This window comes from Carcharhinus amblyrhynchos, chromosome 8, assembly GCF_965287045.1.
Source record: "Carcharhinus amblyrhynchos chromosome 8, sCarAmb.v2.hapA, whole genome shotgun sequence".
Classification (NCBI taxonomy): Eukaryota; Metazoa; Chordata; class Chondrichthyes; order Carcharhiniformes; family Carcharhinidae; genus Carcharhinus; species Carcharhinus amblyrhynchos.
The window spans coordinates 120,954,056-120,977,874 of NC_137331.1; the positions used below are offsets into that span (position 1 = coordinate 120,954,056).

Sequence of the window (23,819 nt, forward strand, 5' to 3'; positions counted from 1 at the left end):
TGTGCGTCAACCCACAGCACGTGGACAGCAGTGATTCAAGAAGGCAGCTCACCACCACCTTCTCAGGGGTAATTAGGGATGGGAAGTTAATGCTGGCCGGGTCAGTTATATCCACATTCCCTGAATGAATAAATAAAATGGTATCAATGGGTGCTATTCTGATTGGCGGTTGGTGACTAGTGGAGTGCCGCAGGGATTGGTGCTGGGGCCTTAGCTATTTACCATTCATATAGATGATCTGGAGGAGGGGGCTGAGTGTAGGGTAACGAAATTTGCTGATGACACAAAGATGAGTGGAAAAGCAAATTGTGCGGAGGGTGTGGAAAGTCTGCAGAGAGATCTGGATAGGCTGAGCGAGTGGGCGAGGACCTGGCAGATGGAGTACAATGTTAGCAAGTATGAGGTTATCCACTTTGGCAGAAATAATAGTAGGAGGGATTACTATTTAAAGGGTGAAAAGCTGCAGCAGGCAACGGTGCAGAGGGACCTGGGGGTCCTTGTGCATGAGTCGCAAAAACCCAGTCTGCAGGTGCAGCAGGTGATCAAGAAGGCGAATGGGATGCTGGCCTTCATAGCGAGGGGGATAGAATATAAAAGCAGGGAGGTCTTGCTGCAACTGTACAGGGTACTGGTGAGGGCGCAGCTGGAGTACTGTGTGCAGTTTTGGACGCCGCACTTGCGCAAGGATATTTTGGCCTTGGAGGGAGTGCAGAGGAGGTTCACTAGGCTGATACCGGAGATGAGGGGGTTGGACTATGAAGAGAGACTAAATAGACTGGGTCTGTACTCGTTGGAGTTTAGAAGGCTGAGGGGGGATCTTATAGAGACGTATAAGATAATGAAAGGGATGGATAGGGTAGAGGTAGAGAGACTCTTCCCGCTCAGAAAGGACAGTAGGACTAGAGGGCACAGCCTCAAGATAAGGGGGGGACAGTTTAGAACGGAGTTGAGGAGGAACTTCTTCACTCAAAGGGTGGTGAATCTCTGGAATTCTCTGCCTGTTGAAGTGGTGGAGGCTACCTCGCTAAATATATTTAAGTCGCGGGTAGATAGGTTTCTGATAGACAGGGGAATTAAGGGTTATGGGGAGAGAGCGGGAAAGTGGAACTGATCCACTTCAGATCAGCCATGATCTTATTGAATGGCGGGGCAGGCTCGAAGGGCTAGATGGCCTACTCCTGCTCCTATTTCTTATGTTCGTAAAAAAAAGACGACCATCGATGGAGCAGCTGAAAGTCATTGGGCCTGGAACATGACATTGAGGGACTCCTGAATTAATGTACAGAGGTTGAAATGACTGGTGTCCAATAACTGCGACTATTTTCCTCTGCGCTAGGTATGACTCTAAGCAGTCGGGAATTTTTATAGAATCCTATAGTACAGTAGGAGGTCATTTGGCCTATCAAGTCTGCACTGACCACAATCCCACCCAGACCCCATCTCCATAACCCCACGTATTCACCCTAGCTGGTGTCTCTGACAGTAAGGGGCAATATAACATGGCCAATCGACCTAACCCACACATCTTTGGACTGTGGGAGGAAACTGGAGCACCTGGAGGAAACCCACGCAGACACAGGGAGAACGTGCAAACTCCACAGTCAACTGAGGCCAGAATTGAACCCGGATCCCTGGCGCTGTGAGGCAGCAGTGCCAACCACTGTGCCACCATGCTGCTCTAAACTGAGGCTGGCTCTGCACAAAACGTCAGCTGCATTTTTGTTTATTCATGTATGGGATATAAATGTCGCTGGCTGGGCCAGCATTTATTGCCCAACCCTAGTTGCCCAAAGGAAGTTGAGACTCAACCACATTGCAGCGGCTCTGGATTCACCTGTAGGCCAGACTAGGTAAGGACAACACATTTCCTTCCCTAAAGAACATTAGTGAACCAGGTGGGCTTTTCCAACAATTGACAATGATTTCATCAGTAGATTCTTAATTCCAGATATTTATTGTTGAATTCAAATTCCACCATCTGACATGGTGGGATTCGAACCTGGGTCCCCAGAACATTAGCTGAGTTTCTGGCTTAGCAGTTTGGTAATAATACCACTAGGCCATCGCCTCTCCATTTCACTTTTGCCCTTAATTCCCATTGACTTAAACTTTGGTGGGATTCCTTAAATGCCACACTCGGTAGATGCTGTCAAAGGCAATTAATCTCACTCGTACCTCAGGCAACACATGGGCAGATGCCATATGGTCAGAATACTTCAGAAAAGCCTACAACCAGAACTGGCAACTGAACTGCACACACAGATTGTTCCTTGTTTTACTGGATTTGTAAGGATCTTCACTCATTGTGCTTATGATGTGAGACATTTCATTTCCTCAGGTTGCCAGCCCCATTTATGATGACAGACAAGTTGATGACATGCTAAAGAACTAGGAGAGAGAGGAGGAGATATTACACACTACTAGAAGGATGTGGAAGCTTTGGAGAGAGTTCAAAGAAGGTTCACCAGGATGTTGCCTGGTCTCGAGGACGTTGGCTATGAGGAGAGGATGAATAAACCAGGATTGTTTTCACTGGAAAGACAGAGACTGAGGGGTGACCTGATAGAGGTTTTCAAAATTATGAGAGGCATAGACAGAGTGGATAGTCAGAAGCTTTTTCCCAGAGTGAAAGTGTCAGTTACAAGGGGGCACAGGTTCAAGATGTGTGGGGGCAGTTTTTCACACAGAGGGTGGTGGGAGCCTGGAACGCGCTGCCAGAGGAGATGGTGGAAGCTGGCACAATAGCAACATTTAAGAGACATCTTGATGGATACATGAATAGGGAGGGAATAGAGGGATACGGACCGAGTCAGGGTAGAAGGTTTTTTTTAGTTAGGACATCATGATTGACACAGGCTTTGGAGAGCCGAAGGGCCTGTTCCTGCCCTGTACCGTTCTTTGTTCTCTTTGTGCTTTAGCAGTGAGTTGAATGCTCTGGAATTCTCTGCCTGAAAGGGCGGTGGAAACAGATTGAAGAGCAATTTTCAAATGGAAATTGGATGAACAAATAAAGAACTTGCGCCTCTCCTGACCTCAGTACATCCCAAAGCACTTTCCAGCGAATGGTATTGTTTCAGATTGCATTGCAATGGAGGTAGATTTGATGCAGAAAGGTTTGCACGGCTATGGGTGTGGAATTGATTGGGTAGTTCTTTCAGAGAGTGGCCGGATGCACAATGGGCTGAATGGCCTGCTGTGCTTTGTGGGCTGCAGATCAGATGCATATGATTCTTTTAACAAAAGGAGTGCACATTCACTTGTTTCCACAGCTGGTGCCAGTGGGGGAGGCTTGGTGCACCCTGAACAGTGACTGCAGCAAGCTGCTCCCAGAGTGACAGGAGCTGCACTGACAGCTGGAATCTGGGCTTTGGGCACACAGTGCGCAGGCGCGCGTCCGGGGGGCGGAGCTAGGGGGACGCTGAGCGGCAGGTCCCATGACGTCACTACATTCCGGCTGATTGACGGGCGGTGCGTGACGTACGCAATCGCGTGCTCCTGAGGCGGGGCTTGGTGCCTGATACTGCGAGGGGGGGGAGCGCGCAGGCGTGCGGCTGGCTGGCCGAGGAAGGGGCGGGTCTTCGATTACGCAGGGCGACGTGACGTGCTGCGTCAGCGGGGCCAATCACGTGACGCGGGGCCGGGCGGCTGGCAGATTGTGTCCAACATGGCGGCGCTCGGCCTCGCCTCCTCCTGAAGGAAGCCGCTTGTTGTCTCATCAATAAATTAGGAGGCCGTTCCACCTCACCCCGGCCACTGCCTGTGTGTCCGAGCCCCCGGGGATGGCTCAGTGCGTGCAGAGCGTCCAGGAGTTCATCCAGGACACCTTCGTGCCCATGGTGGCCGTGCTGTGCAGCGAGGCGGCCGAGAACTCGACGCGGAAAAACAACCTGAGCTTCGCCGAGCTGGTCCGTCCCTTCTGCCGCCTCACCTCCGAAGGTTGGTACCGGGAGGGATGGAGAGAGAGAAGCTGCTGGGCCTGGTCCTGGTTCCCAGTGGGGTGTCCACATGATCCCTTCCGTATATGTCACTGGAGCCCCGGGCTGGCTGGGAGCTGAGCTCCCGTCTTCCCATCACTGGCCTGTCAGCCGGCTCTGGGCTCCTGGCTCTAATACTCTCCACAGCACCTTCCAAGTGACTGTCCGACTTGGATAGCATTACCGGCTGGAGCGAACGGCCTGGCCCTGTGCTGTCTGCATTCCCTGAACATCTGCAGTTTGACAGGTGTACAGAGAGACATGGCTAGTTTGTGTTGAGGCACCCGACGTTTGGAGAAAGAAAACACCAAGTATTTGCAGTCAGAAGATGCTGGAAGTACTCAACAGGTCTGGCAGTATCTCTGAAGAGAGGAGTAGAGTTAACATTTCAGTTCAACTACGTTTTATGAAGATGGGAGAAAGTTAGATATAATGGGTTTTAAGCACGGAGATATGGGATTTCCAGAATTTGCACTATTTTGCACATCTGTTTATGACAAAATATTGAAATTCTGTTGGATAAACTCAACATGTAGGCTTTGTTTAATAAGTTTTGGTCCAGGCAGGTCTGCTGAGGCTCGAGCGTTGTTTGAAATTTAATCTTCTGATCAATAAACAGCAAAACTCTGAAGTTGCTCTGGTCTGCTTATTGCCTGTAACATGAAGGGAGGATTTGCACTTTAATACTCAACTGAATATATTTTGAGTGTAGAGTATTTGGAGTTGTATAACCAAGAGAAAGTTATTGGTGCTTGTGGGGTGTCATTGCTGCTGATTTAAAAGAAACAAACCATGGAAGGATTTTTTAATAAGCATATTGGCATTTTATGTAAAAACATGCAAAATTAATACACTTCCCAGTAAGGAAGTGGCAGCTCTGTGCGTAAGTAGTGCATGTCACTTTTGTTCTTCAACTGAAAGCTGAGGTGAGGATGTAATCCGTGGTTTTTATTTCCTTTAAAAAGCCTAACGGTGGTCTGTTACATTTGAGTTCAGTAGTTCTAACCAATTGACCAGTTGCCTGTTCAATTATGAAATTGTCTTTGATATTGAGCTTTATGCTGCATCTTTGACATTGGTGTCTGTTTTGATAAATGTGTGCTGGCATTAAAGTTTTGTTAATGAATACACATGGAATAGGTATCGTGAGGACTATGTATCTGATATGGTATTTGCAAGTGCATGGGAGCAGCACCATCTCCAATTCCTCCTCCAGTTCTTGCACAACATCCTGACTTGAAAATATATCTTTTATTTGCTCATGAGAAGTGAGTATTGCTGGCAAGGTCAGTATCTATTGTCCGTCCCTTGTGAAGACAGTAGTGAGGTACCTTCTAACCGTGAAGCTCGTTAGGGCACTTACGGGTCAGCCATATTGCTGTAGACATGGAGGCAAATGCAGGCTAGAATGAGTACAGACAGCAGTGAATGAACCAGATGCATTTTTATGACAATTTGTTAGTTTTGTGTTCACCATTACTGAAGTTTCTTGTTTCAGATTTAGTAATATTGAATTTAAATTCCATCATCTACCCTTGTGGGATTTGAACTTGTGTCTTTACAGTATTAGCCCTGGTCTCAGGACTACTGGTCCAGTAATTGCTACAATGCTACCATTCCCTATTGCCTTGCTTTCATCATTGCTCGGTCAAATTCCTGAAATTCCCAGCTAACACCATGGTAGGTGTCCTGACACCAGATGGATTCCAGTGCGTAGCTGACCACCACTTTCCCAAGGGCAATTCGAGATGGGCAATAAATGCTGTCCTAACCAGTGACATCCTGTGAATGTATAAAATAAATCACAGGCTATGCTCAATCTAATGAATTATAAATAGATTTAATGAACCAGTGCATAAATCTTGCCTAATATTTCCTACTTTTGTTACTTTCTTTTTTCCTCACGTTTCAGTATCCCAATAGTCTAATGCACAACCACAGTGCATTTTCAAAATTGTAGTGCAGTTTGAAACTAGTACAGCTCTTGATATCTTTGAATTTAATTGTCATCAAATCTTCTGAGTCTGCGCCTGCTTTGCAAGAACAGAATCACTCAATATAAGCATCAGTGTTTTGTGCCTTAGTTTGTTCTTAGATATTTAAAGCAACAGAACTGTGTCTATGTGCTTTGCATTGTATGGTGGGCACCCATTTCTGGCATGTGCATTCAAGTTTCAGTGCTCTCGAGTTAACTGAGGTTTCTTCCCTCCCTTAATTTGAATTTTTAAGCAAGGAAGCCATAGTGTTAAAAACATAACTTGGGATAACCGGGGATGCTACTCAGTTATTAGAGTCTGCTTGGTCTCTTTCAGAGAGCTCTTTCAGTTAGTTCCATTAACTTGTATGTTGGAGAATCTTTTTTCTCCAACATACATTTATCTAATTCCTTTTTGAAGAAAGACTCATTTACATCATTCTTTACGTGATCACTGGATGTTTCAAAGAGCTTTCTAGCCAGTGAAGAACTTTTGACGTGTAGTCACCGTTGTAGGTAATGCAGGAGCCATTTTGCACACCCTGCTCCCACAAACATTAGTGTGATAATAAGGCAGTGTTTTAGTATTGAACATGGGGGTTAATTTTGATCAGGTCACTGGGTTAACCGAACCTGATCTTTTTTGACGTAACGTCATGGCATCTTTTGTCTCTACCTAAGAGGGCAAAAAGATTTTGATTTAATGTCCCATCCAAAAGATTCTACCTTGAGACAGTGCAGCACTCCCTCAGTACAACATTGGAGTGTCAGCTCTGAAGGTAAGTGTTGAATCTGTTTCCACCATCCTGTCAGACAATTCAATTCCAAACCACTGTTTAATTATAGAACAAAATTCTCTGTCACCCGTGATATTTTGCCCGTCCCCTCAAGTCTGTATGCTTCCACTCCTTCACTGTTGGAAATAGTTTATTTTTCTTTACTCCATTTTAAACAGTTATGACTTGATACATGTATGAAGTCACCTCTTCTCTTCTCCCTCTTTCAGAAAGGGTAGCAACCCCAGCTTTTTCAGGCTATTCACATACTGTAATCCTTCATCCTTGGAACCATTCTGATAAATCCCTTTTGTACTCTCTCCAAAGCCTCATGCCCTTTCCAAAGTGTGCTGGCCAGAACTTGCCTCTGGACTGTGCTGATGTTTTAATATAGGTTTAGTATTACTTTCTGGCTGAATTGTATGCCTCTGTTTATAAAATGCAGGGTCCCATATGCTTTCAATTGATTTGTTAACTAGCCCAGATCATTGAACATTTGTGCACAATTGATCCCAGGTCTCTGATCTTGAACCCCCTTTAAAATTGTGCCATTTAAATTGTATTGACTCTCCTCTTTCTTCCTACCAAAATGTAGCAACTGTGCAAAATGTGGAAAACTGGATCAATGATCTTTAACTAAAGGAATACGTTTTAATTTGATGGGGGCGGTTTAGAACGGAGTTGAGGAGGAACTTCTTCACTCAAAGGGTGGTGAATCTCTGGAATTCTCTGCCCGTTGAAGTGGTGGAGGCTGCCTCGCTAAATATTTTTAAGACGCGGGTTGATGGGTTTTTGATAAAAGAGGGGATTAAGGGTTATGGGGAGAGGGCGGGAATGTGGAACTGAGCCACAACAGATCAGCCATGATCTTATTGAATGGCGGGGCAGGCTCGAGGGGCCAGATGGCCTACTCCTGCTCCTATTTCTTATGTTCTTATGTAATCCAAATATTTTCTCTATGTTGACTATCCTTCACGCAATGAAAGGTGCTGTATGCTGTTACTGCACCAGGAGTCTGTATCCAGGAAGCTCAGGACGGATTGCATACCGAACAAGGGGATTTTGGGTCCTGAGATGGAGGTGTAGGGGAATAGGATAACTTGAAGCCGGGCTGATTTCTCTGCCAAATTAGACCCGCTGGGATCAGGAAAAGAAGGGATGAGGGGGTGGTCCAGATTGGCTTCTGCTGTTAACCCTGGAGCAAAAGACAGGGTACCAATGGACCCCAGTATAGTTATGACAGACGGAAATGTCTGATGGGGATTGTAGTTTTCAGAGCGGGATGTCCTGAGAAACACAAGCTTTAGTGAGTTGAAGGAAATCAGTATTAGTAGAGAAACGGCTTTGGGGAAATTGATGGGATTGAAGGTGAATAAATCTCCAGGTCCTGATAATCTTCATCCCAGAATACATAAGGAAGTGGCCGTGGAAATTGCGGATCAATTGGTGGTCATTTTGAAAAATTCTTTGGATTCTGGAATGATTCTGACAGATTGGAGATTAGCTTCTTATTCAGAAGGGGAGTAGAGAGAAAACTGGGAACTGTAGATCAGTGAGCCTAACGTCAATAATGTGAAGTTGCTAGAGTCCATTATCAAGGATTTCCTAGCACATCATTTGGAAAGCAGTGGTATAATCAGACAAATTCAGCAGAAATTTATGAAAGGAAAATTATGCTTGGTAATGCTGCTGAAACCAGCAAGAGGATGTAACTACTAGAGATGACCGAGGAGAACCAGTGGATGTGGTTTATTTAGACTTTCAGAAAACTTGCAACAAATTCTCACATTGCAGATTGCTATGTCATGTTAAAGCAACTGGGATTGCAACTGGTTAGAATGCAGGACGGGGATTTTTACAGTAGCTTCATCGCAGTGTTAATGTAAGCCTACTTGTGACATTAATAAATAAACTTTAAAAGAGTCGCAATAAATAGATTTTTTTTTTCCAATTGGCTGGTAGTGATTAGTGGCATACCTATGTATAATGACATAATGTATGCTTGGACCCCAACTATTCACATGATATTCATTTGGATGAAAGAACTAAATGTATTACTTCCAAATTTGCAAAGTTGGGCAGGAGGGTGAGCTGTGAGGTAGATGCGGACATATTTCAGTGATTTGCACAGGCTGAGTGGCACATTTATGACAGTTGTAGATAAATGTGAGGTTATCCACTCCAATAGCAAAAATAGGAAGGCAGATTATTATTTGTATGGGTGTAAATTGAGAGGGTGGGTACTTAGTGAGATCTTGGTGTCATGCATCAGTCACTGAATGTAAGTGCATAGGTATAGCAGACAGTGGAGGATGCAAATGGTATGTTGGCCTTCATAGCGAGAAAATTTGCATATAGGAATAGAGATGTTTTACAGCAATTGTATAGGTCATTGGTGAGGCCACACCTGGAGTATTGTGTGCAGTTTTGAGGTCCTTTATCTGAGGAAGGATGTTCGTGCTATAGGAGGAGGGCAGTGAAGATTTACCAGGCTGATTTCTGGGAGATCAGGACTGTTATGAGGACATATCATATATGTCCATTCAAAAGCCTGACGGCAGCAGGGAAGAAGCTGTTCTTGAGTTTTTGGTACGTGACCTCAGACTTTTGTAACTTTTTCCCGAAGGAAGAAGGTGGAAGAGAGAATGTCCAGTCTGAAGCGAGGAGAAATTTTTTCACCCAGGGAATGGTGAATGTGTGGAATTCACTACCACAAAGTAGTTGAAGCTGAAATATTGTCATTTCTGGGAGAAATTGGATATAATTCTCGGGGATCAACAGATATGTGGGGGGGAAGGGGAGGGGATCAGGGTATTGAATTGAATGATCAGTCGTGATCATAACGAATGGCAGAGCAGACTCGAAGGGCCGAATGGCTTATTCCTTTTATTTTCTACTTATGACTTGCTCGTTACCTTGTTCTGGAAGCACAGGAATAAAGTTTTTGTTCTTGCAGATTTTGGTACACTGGATCAGGGATCTGGTATTTAACTGCAAGCGTTTTATTTGGAAGTAAGAAGCAGAGGGTAAAATTTTAAAATTTAATGTTTCAAATAGGCTTACATTAACACTGCAATGAAGTTACTGTGAAAATCCCCCAGTCACCACACTCTGGCACCTATTTGGGTACACTGAGGGAGAATTTAGCATGGCCAATGCACCTAACCAGCAAGTCTTTCGGACTGTGGGAGGAAACCTGAGCACCTGGAGGAAACCCACGTAGATATAGGGGGAACATGCAGATTCCGTAGAGTGACCCAAGCCAGAAATTGTTACTGTCTCTGGTGCTGAGCGGCAACAGTGTTGACCACTGTGCTGCCCAAAATGATATAATTTTCTGTACATATAATTTTTAAAGGAATTGCAGGTACACAGCTATGGGTTCCATGTACAGACCTCTTTAGTGCAGGACAAATTTCAAAGCTATTTTTAAAAAGCACAAGGGGTCCTGGCTTTCATAAATAGAGTATTAAGAGTACAAAACAAAGAAGCCATGCTAGGTGTTATGAATCCTTAGTCTTCAGCTGAAAGATTCTTGCTGTGGACAACATACCTTGGGGAGAATGTAGAGTCCTTGAGTAGTATCAAGGATGAAGTGAATAATCTTGGATCTGAGGAGAGTAAGGAAGATTGCAGCGAGATTTAATAAATCTTCAAAGTTATGAAGAATTCTGTTTAAGTAAGGAGAGATTGTTTCTGCTGGCAGAAGGGTCAGTAACCACAAAGGACAGATTGAAAGTAATTGACAAAATAACTGTGGAAGGTTGTATTATGTGACAGGTTTTTATCTGGAATGTGCTGCCTGAAAGGGTGGCGAATAGTCACTTTTAGAATAGAATTAGAGAAATTCTTGAAAATTTGCATGGTTATTAGGGGGGAAAGCGGGAACACAGCTTACAGCATAGCTCGTTCAAAAAGCTGGCCGGTATGATGGGCTGAATGGTCTCCAGCAAGCTTGGAGAGGAGGCAGAGTTTCTCTTGTGGCTATTTATTCTGCATCTTACTGTGCTGTTTCAGTGCACTACAGGTAGCTTTTTGTTCAGCATGGAATTGGAGCTTGCAATGTAAGGCTGCAGTGAGTCATAATATTTGTTTAATCTGTGTGAATTTTTGTTTTTTTGTCTATCTAGTTCATATGCGAGATCCTAACAACCAGAGTCATGTTATTAAAAACCTGAGGATCAGTGTTACTGGAATTGTTACACAGCCGCCACAACAGACTGCCATTCGGAAGCTGTTAAGTGAGGTGGTTTCAGCCAGTCAGCCTGCCGAAGGATTGGTTGCTAATGTGATTACAGCAGGAGATTATGATCTCAATATCAGTGGTAAGCTCTGTTTCATGTTTATTAATTAGTTTTGCTATGAAAGGCATCTCAACATGTGAAAGGTATTTAAAGTTTATATTTAATTGAGTTGGAAATTCAACAAGCTTGTTTAATGAACATTTTCTGATTAGTTTTGTTTCCTAGCACGTGCATTTGTGTGTTTTAATTACAATCATGGCATTATTTTTCAATCCCTAGATTAAGGAAATGTTGTGTTCCATAACTTGTGTGGCATTCATAGAATCCTGGAATCCCTACAGAGCAGGAGGAGGCTATTTGGACATAGTCTGCTCTGACTCTGAGAGTATCTTCGCCCATCCCTGTAATTCCATATTTACCTTCCTAATCCTCCTGATCTATCCATCTTTGGATACTAGGGGACAATTTACCATGGCCAATCCACCTAACCTGCACATTTTTGGGAAGAAAGCGGAGCACCTGCAGGAAACCCATACAGACATGGGGAGAACATGTAAACCGCACATACACTGGAAGTGAACCAGGGTTCCTGGTGCTGAGGCTGCAGTGTGAACCATTGTGCCACTATATTACATTCTCTGTATCCTACAGGTGTCCAGTACTTAGCAGCTGAAATGAGACTTACAAATGCCTATCGTTAAGATTTTTGGCTAAACAATTCATGTTATCGATGCTTCCTCTTTGACTCGGTTATTGTTTTGAAATGTTGGGCGCAAAGTGGATGATTAATTGAAACTTGCCCAATATGTCCTGTGTGTGGTTGACATGAAGTAGCCATGAGAATTTTGGTGTTTCACCTCAGGTAAATAGTGGAGGAAGAAACCAGCGTGAGGGGATTAGGATAGATGTAATTTATAGTGATAATTTGGTGCAGGTGTCACAGACTTCTTCAACTCTTCCTTGTATTCTTGCTCACCTGGAGCTCCTGATCTTTGGTTGAGTGTTGCAGAAGGTGACATGTGGAACAAAGGACCTTCTTGTACACCTTCCAGGTGACCATCCGCAGGTCTGGGTTGGCAGCAGCTGTGGAGGGGTGGTCACTGTCTGCCTGCCACTCCTCTGTGGTCTTGGCCATGCTGGTGTGGCCCTGGAGAAGCTACATGTTGTATGTTTGAGACATTGCCAGTCTGCTGTGTTAGAATATTCAGGACAACATTAATTGGCTTGTTGGTTCCTTTTTTCTCAAGCTTAAGTTTGGTTATTAGTTGTCCTCTCTTTGGTTGTTAATTGATATCTCCGGAGCAGTCCAGTATAGAGGTGTTGGTGATGCCATAAAAGGCATAAAGAGCGAGAGTTGGAAAAAGTGTCTTAAACCAATTGCCATGAACAGTTAGGAAAGAACACGGCACGTTTGAGGGAAGAGCTTCATTCACCCAAAAACCATGGCACAGGAAAATCTGCAGGGGATTTAACACAAACTACACTGCATTGAAACAGGAGATTTATGCCGTGTTCCTCCCTGCAAAATAGCCTTTGTCATGGTTGAAGCAAATTTTCATAGTACTTCAATTTGAATCTGTTGTACATCACTGTTGGCTTTTGAACAATTCAAGGCTGCAAAGTAATTGTTGACTGACCTCTATTTTCCTCAAGTCATGCAACTTTGTGGTATTGTGTGAAACCTAACCTTGTGACTTTCAAGAAAGTTCAAGGAAGAAATGTGTTTTATCCTTTAACCAACTAATGGCCGCATCAATAGGTGACTTTTCTTGCATTTCTTTTGTATGCATACAAGACAGTGAAAGGGATGAACAGATTGTTATCTGTGCCTAGTTTGTGTGCTTGTGCAGGCTAATTGAGAAATCCAGTGGTATGATTCAGAGAATAATGCCTCAAATATTCACAAATTAAATGTTAACCACGAGTGCCTTTCAGATGAGTTTATATTTGTGGTTTTGCACTACTTGTGCATTTGCTCTTTCAGTTGCAAGCTGTGTTGTTCATGCATTTCTGCATTGTTGATGGTTCTGAGCTGGGGTCTCTCCTTCAGCTAGATTCAATGAGTTATGCAAAGTTTGTGGTGGAAGTTCACTTTCCAGTGCAAGTTGTGAAGCTTTATATTCTATTTTGATTCAGAACTGTGTCCAGAGTTCACACTTTGGTGTTGCTCTTTTTGGAATGCAGCCCAGTCTAGGAAATGTTGAAATGCAAATCCATTTTTACCATTGTCTTGAAATGTGTGAAAAATCTGACAAGCTGACCGATGTCTGTCTGGGGGCTAACACGGTTAAGTAATTTAAAGCCACTGAGATTTGGAGGTGATATAAAATGACTAGATACATGGGGTTTGGGCATGTCTACCTTTTTAAAAATATATATCGTTTCATCGAATATGGGTATCACTGGCAAAGCCAGCATCCCCTATTTGCTCTTGAACTGAACAAAATGCAGGGCTATTTCAGAGGGCAGTTAAGAGTCAACCACATTGCTGTGGCTCTGGAGCCAGACTGGATAAGAACAGCAAATTTCCTTCCTTAGAACGTGAGTGAACCAGATGGGTTTTTAATGACAATTGATGACCTTTTCATGCTCCCCATTACTGATTTTCAATATCAGGTGTTAATGATTGAATTTAAATTCTCCCAGCTGCCATCATGGGATTTGAACCCATGTCCCAAGGCATTGGCCTGGGCCTCTGAATTCCTGGTCCAGTGACATAACCAGTATGCCACCTTCTCTGTTGTGTTTGTTAAATGCATTCTACTATTGGATAAGATTTTATTTTTTGCTTTTTTTTTTACTGAGCTTAGCCATACATTGTAACAGTTCAGTCAATAGGCATCTGTCCTGGGGTGGGCTTCAGAAACTAGCAGGCATCCCTCAAACTGGACTAGCCTGTACAGCGCATAGCCACCTGTAGGAATGGCAGCCCTTCCAGGAGACCTCCAACCTACAGTCTGTGTGCTTTTAAAATTAGCCAAACTGATTAAGAGCTGGCGAGTGAATCTGGTAAAGGGATAAAAAGCTTGGCTTCTAAGGAGAAACTTACCTGTTGCGACCTCTTCAGCGCTGACGGAGATCAACACTTACTTTTAATTAGCTCAGCAGCAGTAGGTTGAAAGAAAAGGCAAATGTGTTACTCATTTGTACTTATTATACTTATGTTCCATGTTCATATTTCTGGCTATAGGCATTGCAATTTTTTTTAGTTTGTTAGCGTCGCAAGTGTGCTCACATTAACACTGCAGTGATGTTACTGTGAAATCCCTCGCCCACACTCTGGCACCTGTTTGGCTACACTAAGGGAGAATTTAGCATGGCCAATGCACCTAACTAGCATGACTTTTGGACTGTTGGAGGAAACTAAGTACCGAGAGGAAACCTGTGCAGACTTTGCACAGGCAGTGCCTCAAGCTTGGAATTGAACTCTGGTGTTGTGAGACAGCAGTGCTAACCACTGTGCCATCATGCTGCCATATCTCGACTCCACTATTCTATTGTTATATTATTGGTGTGTGTCTTGTTCAACATAGTGTTTACAGCACCTGGTCAGATTATGATGTCTGACCTAGCATGTATCCAGAATCGTGCTGGTGAAAATGGAAGTTGTTCTTCTCATCCTGGTGTTTTTGACATTTATTGAAGCTTTGTGGAATTTTGTGGCCTGAATATCTTTGTGAGGGAACCTCGTTGTTATGTTTCAACTAGCAATGGCTGAAGTGTGAAAGTTTGACTTGGTCTTGATCCCTTGATCAACTCTAATACATTTGTGTCTATGCATGAAAAATCTAGCATTTTTTTGTGCACAAACCTTCACAGCTGTTGCAAATTGTATTAATTTTGCATTGACGTATATCTCAATCTTTCTAGTTTTTCACATTTAATTTTGTTAGCTTTAAACAGTCCTATCCGAAGATGACTGATGACTTCGGGTGAGACCTTGCCTGCAAATGTGTTTCTCAGTAAACTGAAAATTCACAATATAATTTGCAAGTTTAGTTTAGTTTTCAGCCTGCTTGAAGTTTGGCTGTTTCATGGCCTGGATTTGGCAGTCAGTGATGAAGCAGTAGTGTTTTCTACTGACCACAAAGGAAACTGCCACAAAGATCAAGTGATCTCTTCCCAACAGCAGTTAACATCTGATACATTGGATGTACAGCAGCAATGCAGGATGAGTTAAGCGACCAGTCATATTAAACTTTTCACACAGACAACAAACCAGGAAGTTAAGATTAATAAACTCCATTTTTAAGTTAGAATTTAAGAGAACAAAAATTGTGATTGGGCTAAGAAAGATGCTAATAAAGTTTTTATCACAATAGAGAAATTTGACATTCCATGTAAAATCAATTTTTCAAGGTGAGTGAGGGCAGTTAGCAGTAGTTATAGAACCCCTACAGTGCAGGAGGAGGCTATTCAGCCCATTGACCCTGCACCAATGACAACCCCATCCAGGCCCATCCCCTTAACCTCACGTATTTACCCACTAATCCCCCTGGCACTAAGGGGCAATTTAGCATGGCCAATGCACCCAACCAGCACATGTTTTGGACTGTGGGAAGAAATCAGAGCACATGGAGAAAACCCATGCAGATATGGGGAGAATGTGCAAACTCCACAGACAGTGACCCAAGCTGGGAATTGAACCTGGGTCCCTGGCGCTATGAGGCAGAAGTGCTAATCACTGTGCCACCATGTCTGCCATTTTAAAAACCCAGTTACATCTCTTCCAACACAATGTAATATCTTAAAGGGGTTTTATTGCAAGGTTAAATGACACGTGTAGACTTTTGCATTGTTTAAAAGATTCCAGTTGATTGTGGCTTGGTGGACTGAAAGCTCAGTACACCTGCATGAGAACTGCAAAATCACTGACAGCAACTTGTGGATCTCCAAATTACCCTGTACAAAGTTGCTGCTGTTTTCAATGGAGTGGTGATGGTGAGATTGACAGCTGTCACCATCATTGCCAGCACATAACATGGGCTGATATTCTGGTTTTGCCATGGGCCGAGCAATTTGGTGCCTACTGTCTGCATTGAATCTTCGAATGAGTGTTATGGAAACATAGAAGATAGGAGCAGGAGGAAGCCATTCAAGTCTGCTCCACCATTTATTACGAACATAGCTGATCATCCAACTCAATAGCCTAATCCTGCTTTCTCCCCATAAGCTTTGATCCCATTTGCCCCAATTGCTATATCTAGCTGCCTCTTGAATACATTCAATGTTTTGGCAACAATTACTTGCTAATGAATTCCACAGGCTCACCACTCTTTGGGTGAAGAAATACCTCCTCACCTGTGATTGTCATTTGCCTGCTTTTTCGCCATATCCCTGCACATTTTCTATTCAAATAACCTGATGTTCTCTTGAATGCCTCAACTGAATGAAGGCAGGAACTCGGATTCCACCACTACAGCTGCGGGAATGAAATCGATCAGTAAATCAGGAATTAAAAAATCGTAGCAAAAATGGTGATCATGGGATCTTTCTGAAAATCCAGTGGTTACATGTGGTCCACTAACATTGTTTTAGGAAGGTAGATCTACAGTCCTTAGCCTGTCTGGTCAATGTGTTTCCAGACCCACAGAATCATGGCTGAAGCTTAACTTCCAGCAAAGCACTCATTTGCATAGGGACAGTCAGTCAGTGCTGGTTCTGGGCTGCCACATCCTGGGAGTGAAATATAATAAATTTTTCCAATGGACATAAACGCACAAATGAAAGCTATTTGAGTCAGGGCAAGAGGCACTCTCCTGTTCTGCAGCAATAGCATAATGAGCATAAAAGCAGGAAAGTTTGGAAACACTTGGGCCATAGAGCCAGAGGTGGACTTGCACTTCTGAGGGTCCCATGCTCTGCCACCAAATGGCATCATTGCCCTCTTCACCCTGCCCACCCTCAACTTGCACAATTCACGGCACACAAAATAAAGGGAAGTACACAAATCACTTCAGTATTTTATAGCTTATGAAAATGAGCCTCTAATTCATGAATTCAAATCCACGATGCAGGCCACAAAACTACATCCATGACAAATAATTACTTTGATCTTCCTGTACTTCTGAAAACAAGCTTGTGACAGATGAAAATCCGAGCCTACCTGTCATCAGCATGTTGTGGTGGTGACTTGTGATCAACTACAGTTTGCCGACTGTTGTAACAGGTCCATAGCAGACGCCATCTCCCTGGCCCTACACTCAACCCTGGAACACCGAGATAACAAGGACACCCAATGTCAGACTCCTATTTATTGACTACAGCTCAGCCTTCAGCACCATTATTCCCCTGAAATTATCTCCAAACTCCGTGACCTGGACTTTGGCTCCTCTTTCTGCGACTGGAACCTGAACTTCCAAAGCCACAGACACTAATCAGTAAGGATAGGCAACAATACCCCCTCCATGATCACCCACAAGGCTGTGTTCTTAGCCCCCTATTCTACTCCTTATACGCTTATGAGTTGTAGCCAAATTCCCCTCCAACTCAACTTTCAAGTTTGTTGACGACACCACTGTAGTGGAGTACAGGAATGAGAGAATTTGGTGAACTAGTGCAGTGACAATAATCTATCCCTTAGCGTCAGCAAAATGGAGATTGTCATCGGCTTCAGGAAATGTAGTGGAGAACATGCCCCTGTCTACATCAGCGGGGATGAAGTAGAAAGGATCAAGAGCTTTGCGTTTTTAGCCGTCCAGATCACCAACAGTTAAAGCCAGCCAACGCCTCCTTTCTCAGAAGACTAAAAAAATTTGACATGTCAGTTATGACTCTCTCCAACTTTTACAGATGCACCATCAGAAGCATTCTTTCTATCACTTGATATGGCTCCTGGACTGCCCAAGACCATAAGGAACTACAAAATGTGAATGTAGCCCAATCCATCATGCAAACCAGCCTCCCATCTATTGACTCGGTTTACACTTCCTGCAGCTTCAGCAAAGCAGCCAGCATAACTAAGGACCCCACGCACCCAGAACGTTCTCTCTTCCATCACCTTCCGTCGGGAAAAAGATACAAAAGACTGAGGTCACGTACCAACTGACTCGAATAGCTTTTTCCCTGCTACTGTCAGACTTTTGAATGGACTTGCCTTGCATTAAGTTGATCTTTCTCTGCACCTTCGCTATGACTGTAACACTACATTCTGCTCTCATTTCCTCCTCTTTGAACAGTACGCTTTGTCCGCATAGCGCGCAAGAGGCAGTACTTGTCACTGTATACTAATAAATGTGACAATAAATCACAGCAAAGGCTATTGCGATCTATGTCTTGAGGTGAGCAGACATGGAACTGGCTGATATGAGCCACAAAATATCCAGTACAAGAGCAGATGCTGCAATTAAATGGAGTGAGTCCAAATCTAATAGCAGTGGCTTTAACTAGTAACTGGCAGCATTCTGTTCTTTGTCCGAAAGGGACTTTCTGAAGAGCGATTTTTGGGGGATGGTGCTTACTTGCTGGTTATATCTGTCAGTGCGTGAAGCCATGATATTAGACTAGAGAATTTAAATAAGAGAATAGAAGATGAGTGCATTTTCAAGATTTTCTTCATCAATTGTTTGCAGTCCATGGCAATTTAGCTTTTCACTTTTTTCTTCACTATCGTTAATATAACAGGTAAAATCCTGCTAAATGTCGAATGTTCCTGATTCACATTTCGCAGATAATTTTTACCTCTCTTCAGTACAGTGAATGTCACCAGAAGCATTTGTGACAGGTATTGTTAAAAATATCTTCAGGGTGGTTTCCACACTTGCACAGGTTTCCTGCAGACTGTCACAAAAGCACAGAATTCATCATTACTGATGATGAATTTTTTCACTTCGCCTTCAACGATTTTTCTGTCCTCGTAGAATTCAGGTGAGTTACTGCAGCAGCTCTGAGCATTCTCATCCAAACTTCTGTTGAAAAGCATGGAAAATAATTCATCAGTTCTCTTCAGTGATTCACTTCTACTCTGCAATTGCACCATTATTGTGTCACAAATAACATTGACAGTCTCAATGGTGATCTGCTCTTTCCCTTTTATAGTAACTTTGTTGTCTCTAGTTTCATCCGAAATAACTTCCAGCATCTTGTATGCTTCCCATCATCAAAGGGACCTGTTAATTTCCACTCCAAGGTGTGCTGGTGGCTCACTGGCTATCTGACCTTGCTCTTGCCCTTGCCGTTCTAGTTGCCTATTGGTCCTCACACTCAATTCTGGCTGAGTCTTCCCAGACTACATGCTGGCACCTCTCTATGGGTATTTATTGCTGAAAGTTGAATTCCAAGCAGAACTGCATATGCATAATCTGCTATTATGTAAAGCTTCATAGTGTATTCATAGAATCATACAGTGCAGAAAAGGTCTTTTAGCCCATCAAATCTGCACCAACGCATTAGCAACACTTGAACTCCTACCTAATCCCATCTGCCAGCATTTGCCCCGTAGTCCTGAATATTATGATATGCAAAGTGCTCATCCGGATACTTTTTAAAGCATGTGATCCAACCCGTCTCTACTACCTTCCTGGGCAACAGATTCGAGACCCTCATCACTCTCTGGGTAACATTGAACCTATGTCCCCTTGTGACTGACCCTTCAATTAGGGGAACAGCTTCTCCCTGTCCACATCCCTCCTAATCTTCTACACCTCAATCACGCTGCCCCTCGGTCTTCTCTCTGCTCTAACAAAAACAACCCAAGCCGAACCCAACTCTTTTCATAACTTAAATGATCTGTTCCAAGCAGTGGCCTAGTGAATCTCTTCTGTTTAATGTTTATTTTGTTAGTCACAAGTAAGGCCGACTTTAACACTGCAATGAAGTTACTTTGAAATTCCCCTAGTCGCCACAATTTGGATCAATGCACCTAACCAGCACATCTTTCAGACTGTGGGAGGAAACCCACGCAGACGCGTGGAGAGCGCACAAACTTCTCGCAGTGACCCAAGCTGGGAATTGAACCTGGGTCCCTGGCGTTGTGATGCAGCAGTACTATTGTTCTACTGTGCTGTTGATATGCACCCCTTCCAATGAAATGCCATTCTTCCTATATTCATTGGGCTGTGTGTATGCTACAACATTCTTTCAGTCCATCACAAGTCCTCCTCATCCTCATCCTCATCCTCATCCTCATCCTCATCCTCATCCTCATCCTCATCCTCATCCTCATCCTCATCCTCATCCTCATCCTCATCCTCATCCTCTCTCCCCCCAATCAATCTTTTGGCTATTTGGTCTACCAGGTGAAATAACATTAACTATTTAACGTTTGATGTTTTTAAAACCTGTGGTAGCTTTGGCTGTTGAATTTCTCCACGTTGCAACAATAACTGCACTTCAGAAGTTCTGCATTAGCTGTCACAACTTTTAGGACCTCATAACGTGCAAGATGTTTAGTAAGTAAATTTGTTCCTTTTTATTCAAAGGAAAAATCCCTAATGCATATTGTAACAGCAATGAATTTAATCTGCAGTTACAATGCATTTAGACCTCAGTGAGGCATCAAAGAATGCACAGTAGTCCCTGCTATGGCTTAATTTAAGAGTTGTGTAAATTAACATTATTCTTGCTCCTGAACTTGTCTGGAATTTAGGACCCCTGTTGCTGCTTTAATGGTGTATAGGAATGCGAGAGAGAATCTGGTGAACTGGTACAGCAACACTAATCTCCCTCAATGTCAACAAAACGAACGAGATTGTTATTGACTTCAGGAAGCATAGAGGAGAACATGCCCCTGCCTACGTCAATGGGGACGAAGTAGAAAGGGTCAAGAGCTTCAGGTTTCTCGGTGTCCAGATCACCAACCATAAGCCCACCAGCGCCTCTACTTTCTCAGAAGACTAAGGAAATTTGGCAAGTCAGCTACGACTCACTAACGTTTACAGATGCACCGCAGAAAGCTTTCTTTCTAGTTGTATCATAGCTTGGTATGACTCCTGCTCTGCCCAAAACTGATCTATACGTACTCTATTTAAAATCTTGCCTTTTTAAGGTGCCATTCCTTCTGTGATTTTCAAAACACATCTCTGTATCTTGCTCCCTATAATATTCTGCAATCCTGTCTGAATCTGATGTCACTCCTCACTTTAAATTCTGATAGTCTTCCATTGTTCCAACTCCTTTAAATTATGCATTTAATGAGTGAGATATCTTTTTGGAGCACCACAGTAACAACTATAAAGTTTATTTATTAATCACAAGTAGGCTTACATTTAACACTGCAATGAAGTTGCTGTGAAAATCCCTTAGTCGTCACACTCCGCCTGCTCAGGTTCACTGAGGGTGAACTTAGCATGGCCAATCAACCTAACCATGTTTTTTTTTGGATTGCGGTAGGAAACCAGAGCACCTGGAGGAAATCCATGCAGACATGGGGAGAATGTGCAAACTCCACACAATGACCCAAGCTGGGAATAGAGCCCTGGTACTGTGGGGCAGCAGTGCTAACCACTGTGACACCTTTTAATGTAATGTCTAAGTTGCTTGTTGTGAACATTATAAAGCAAGATTAGACACCAAGTCACACAAAGCAATGTTAGCACAACATGGCCACTAGCTTGGTTAAAGGAGTGGGTTTTCAGGAACCTAAGGTGGAAGGAGAGGTGTCGGGTGGATTTTCTTATGCTTGGGGAAACCTGGGGAACTGAAATAGATACCAGTGGTAGTGATTAAAATTGGAGATGTTCCAAGAGGCTAGATGTTTGAGTGCTATTATAGAAAGGATATTATTAAACTAGAAAGAATACAGAAAAGATTTACTAGGATGCTACTGTGACTTGATGGATTGAGTTATAAGGAGAGGCTGGATAAACTGGGACTTTTTTTTCTGGAGCGTAGAAGGCTGAGAGGTGATCTTATAGAGGCCTATAAAATAATGAGGGGCACAGATCAGCTAGATAGTCAATATCTTTTCCCAAAGGTAGGGGAGTCTAAAACCAGAGGGCATAGGTTTAAGGTGAGAGGGGAGAGATACAAAAGTGGCCGGGGGGGGCAGTTGTTTCACACAGGATGGTGTGTCTGCAACAAGCTGTCAGAGTTGGTAGTAGAGGCAGGTACAATTGTCTTTTAAAAGCACTTAGACAGTTACATGGATATGATGAGTATAGAGGGGTATGGGCCAAAAGCAGGCAATTGGGATTAGCTTAGGTCTTAAAGGTGGCATGAACAAGTTGGGCCAAAAGGCCTGTTTCCATGCTGTAAACTTCTATGACTTTGAGTGCTCATCTCAGAGTTATAGGATTGTGAGATTGGAGATCAAGAAGAGCGAGGATGGATCATTCATAGACTGGGGGTCACCATTGACCAAATCTGAACCAGACAAGCCATGTTGGCACTGCAGCTACAAGAGTATGCGAGCTTCAGTCCAATGATGAATGGCCCACCTTCTGACCTTCCATTTCTAAGATAGTAGGAGGATGATGGAATATTCATCTTGCGTTTTCTTGGTTACATCTGCAGCATTACCCAAGTTAATTTAAAACAATCAAGAGCAGTTCACTTGATTGGCACCACTGCCACTGGATGTTGTGCCCATGTTGAAGATGAATGCACTGTGGTTGCTGTTTGTGCTATCACCAGAGTGAAGTGTTACAGCTCCTCCCTCCTCTGTGAGCTGCCACAATATGCGAAGCTGCAATATCACGTGGAAATCAAGCAGTTCAGGCTTGAGGATATATTGTCACTTCATTGGGAGATTTTGCTACGGATTTGCAGCAGATGGAAAAGATTGAGTTTGTGGATATTAAGGTGGAGGATGTGTTAGAACTTTTGAATTCTATCAAGATAGGTCGCTGGGACCAGATGGGATATACCCCAGGATACTGTGGGAGGCGAGGGAAGTGATTGCAGAGCCCCTGGCGATAATCTTTGCGTCGTCAATGGAGACGGGAGAGGTTTCGGAAGATTGGAGGATTGCGGATGTAGTCCCTATTTTCAAGAAAGGGAACAGAGATAGCCCGGGAAATTACTGACCGGTGAGTCTGACCTCAGTGGTTGGTAAGCTGATGGAGAGGCTTCTGAGGGACAAGATCTACGAGCATTTGGAGAGGTTTGACATGATCAGGAATAGTCAGCATGGATTTGTCAAGGGCAGGTCGTGCCTTACAAGCCTAGTTGAGTTCTTCGATGATGTGACTGAACACATTGACGAAGGAAGTGCCGTGGACGTAGTGTACATGGACTTCAGCAAGGCGTTTGATAAGGTCCCCCATGCAAGACTTCTTGAGAAGGTGAGAGGGCATGGGATCCAAGGGCCTTTGGCCTTGTGGATCCAGAACTGGCTTGCCTGCAGAAGGCAGAGAGTGGTGGTGGATGGGTCTTTTTCTGAATGGAGGTCAGTCACCAGTGGAGTGCCCCAGGGATCTGTTCTAGGACCCTTGCTGTTTGTCATTTTCATAAATGACCTGGATGAGGAAGTGGAGGGATGGGTAAGTAAGTTCGCTGATGACACGAAGGTCGGTGGTGTTGTGGATGGTCTGGAAGGATGTCAAAAGTTGCAGCAGGACATAAATGGGATGCAGGACTGGGCGGAGAAGTGGCCGATGGACTTCAACGCGAATAAATGCGTAGTCGTCCATTTTGGCAGAACCAACAGGATGAACGAGTATACTATCAAGGGCAGGAGTCTTAGTAGTGTTGAAGAGCAGAAGGATCTTGGGGATCGGGTCCACAGGACTCTTAAATCGGCCTCGCAGGTGGAAGAGGTGGTCAAGAAGGCGTATGGTGTACTGGCCTTCATTAATCGAGGGATTGAGTTTAGGAGTCGGGAGGTAATGCTGCAACTTTATAAGACCCTTGTCAGGCCTCATTTGGAGTACTGTGCGCAGTTCTGGTCGCCTCACTATAGGAAAGACGTAGA

The 23,819-nt window shown here is 43.7% G+C and overlaps 1 protein-coding gene across 2 annotated transcripts in view; it reads left to right on the plus strand.

Moving 5' to 3' along the window:
* Nucleotides 1-3,640: 3,640 nt before the first annotated feature.
* trappc8 (trafficking protein particle complex subunit 8) overlaps nucleotides 3,641-23,819 on the plus strand; it is a 157,750-nt gene continuing 137,571 nt past the window's right edge. For both annotated transcript variants that reach the window (XM_080194734.1, XM_080194735.1), the window contains exons 1-2: nucleotides 3,641-3,936; nucleotides 10,856-11,050. In XM_080194734.1, the coding sequence (XP_080050860.1) occupies nucleotides 3,780-3,936; nucleotides 10,856-11,050 (352 nt within the window). In that variant the 5' untranslated portion in view covers nucleotides 3,641-3,779. The remainder of the gene's footprint in view (nucleotides 3,937-10,855; nucleotides 11,051-23,819) is intronic.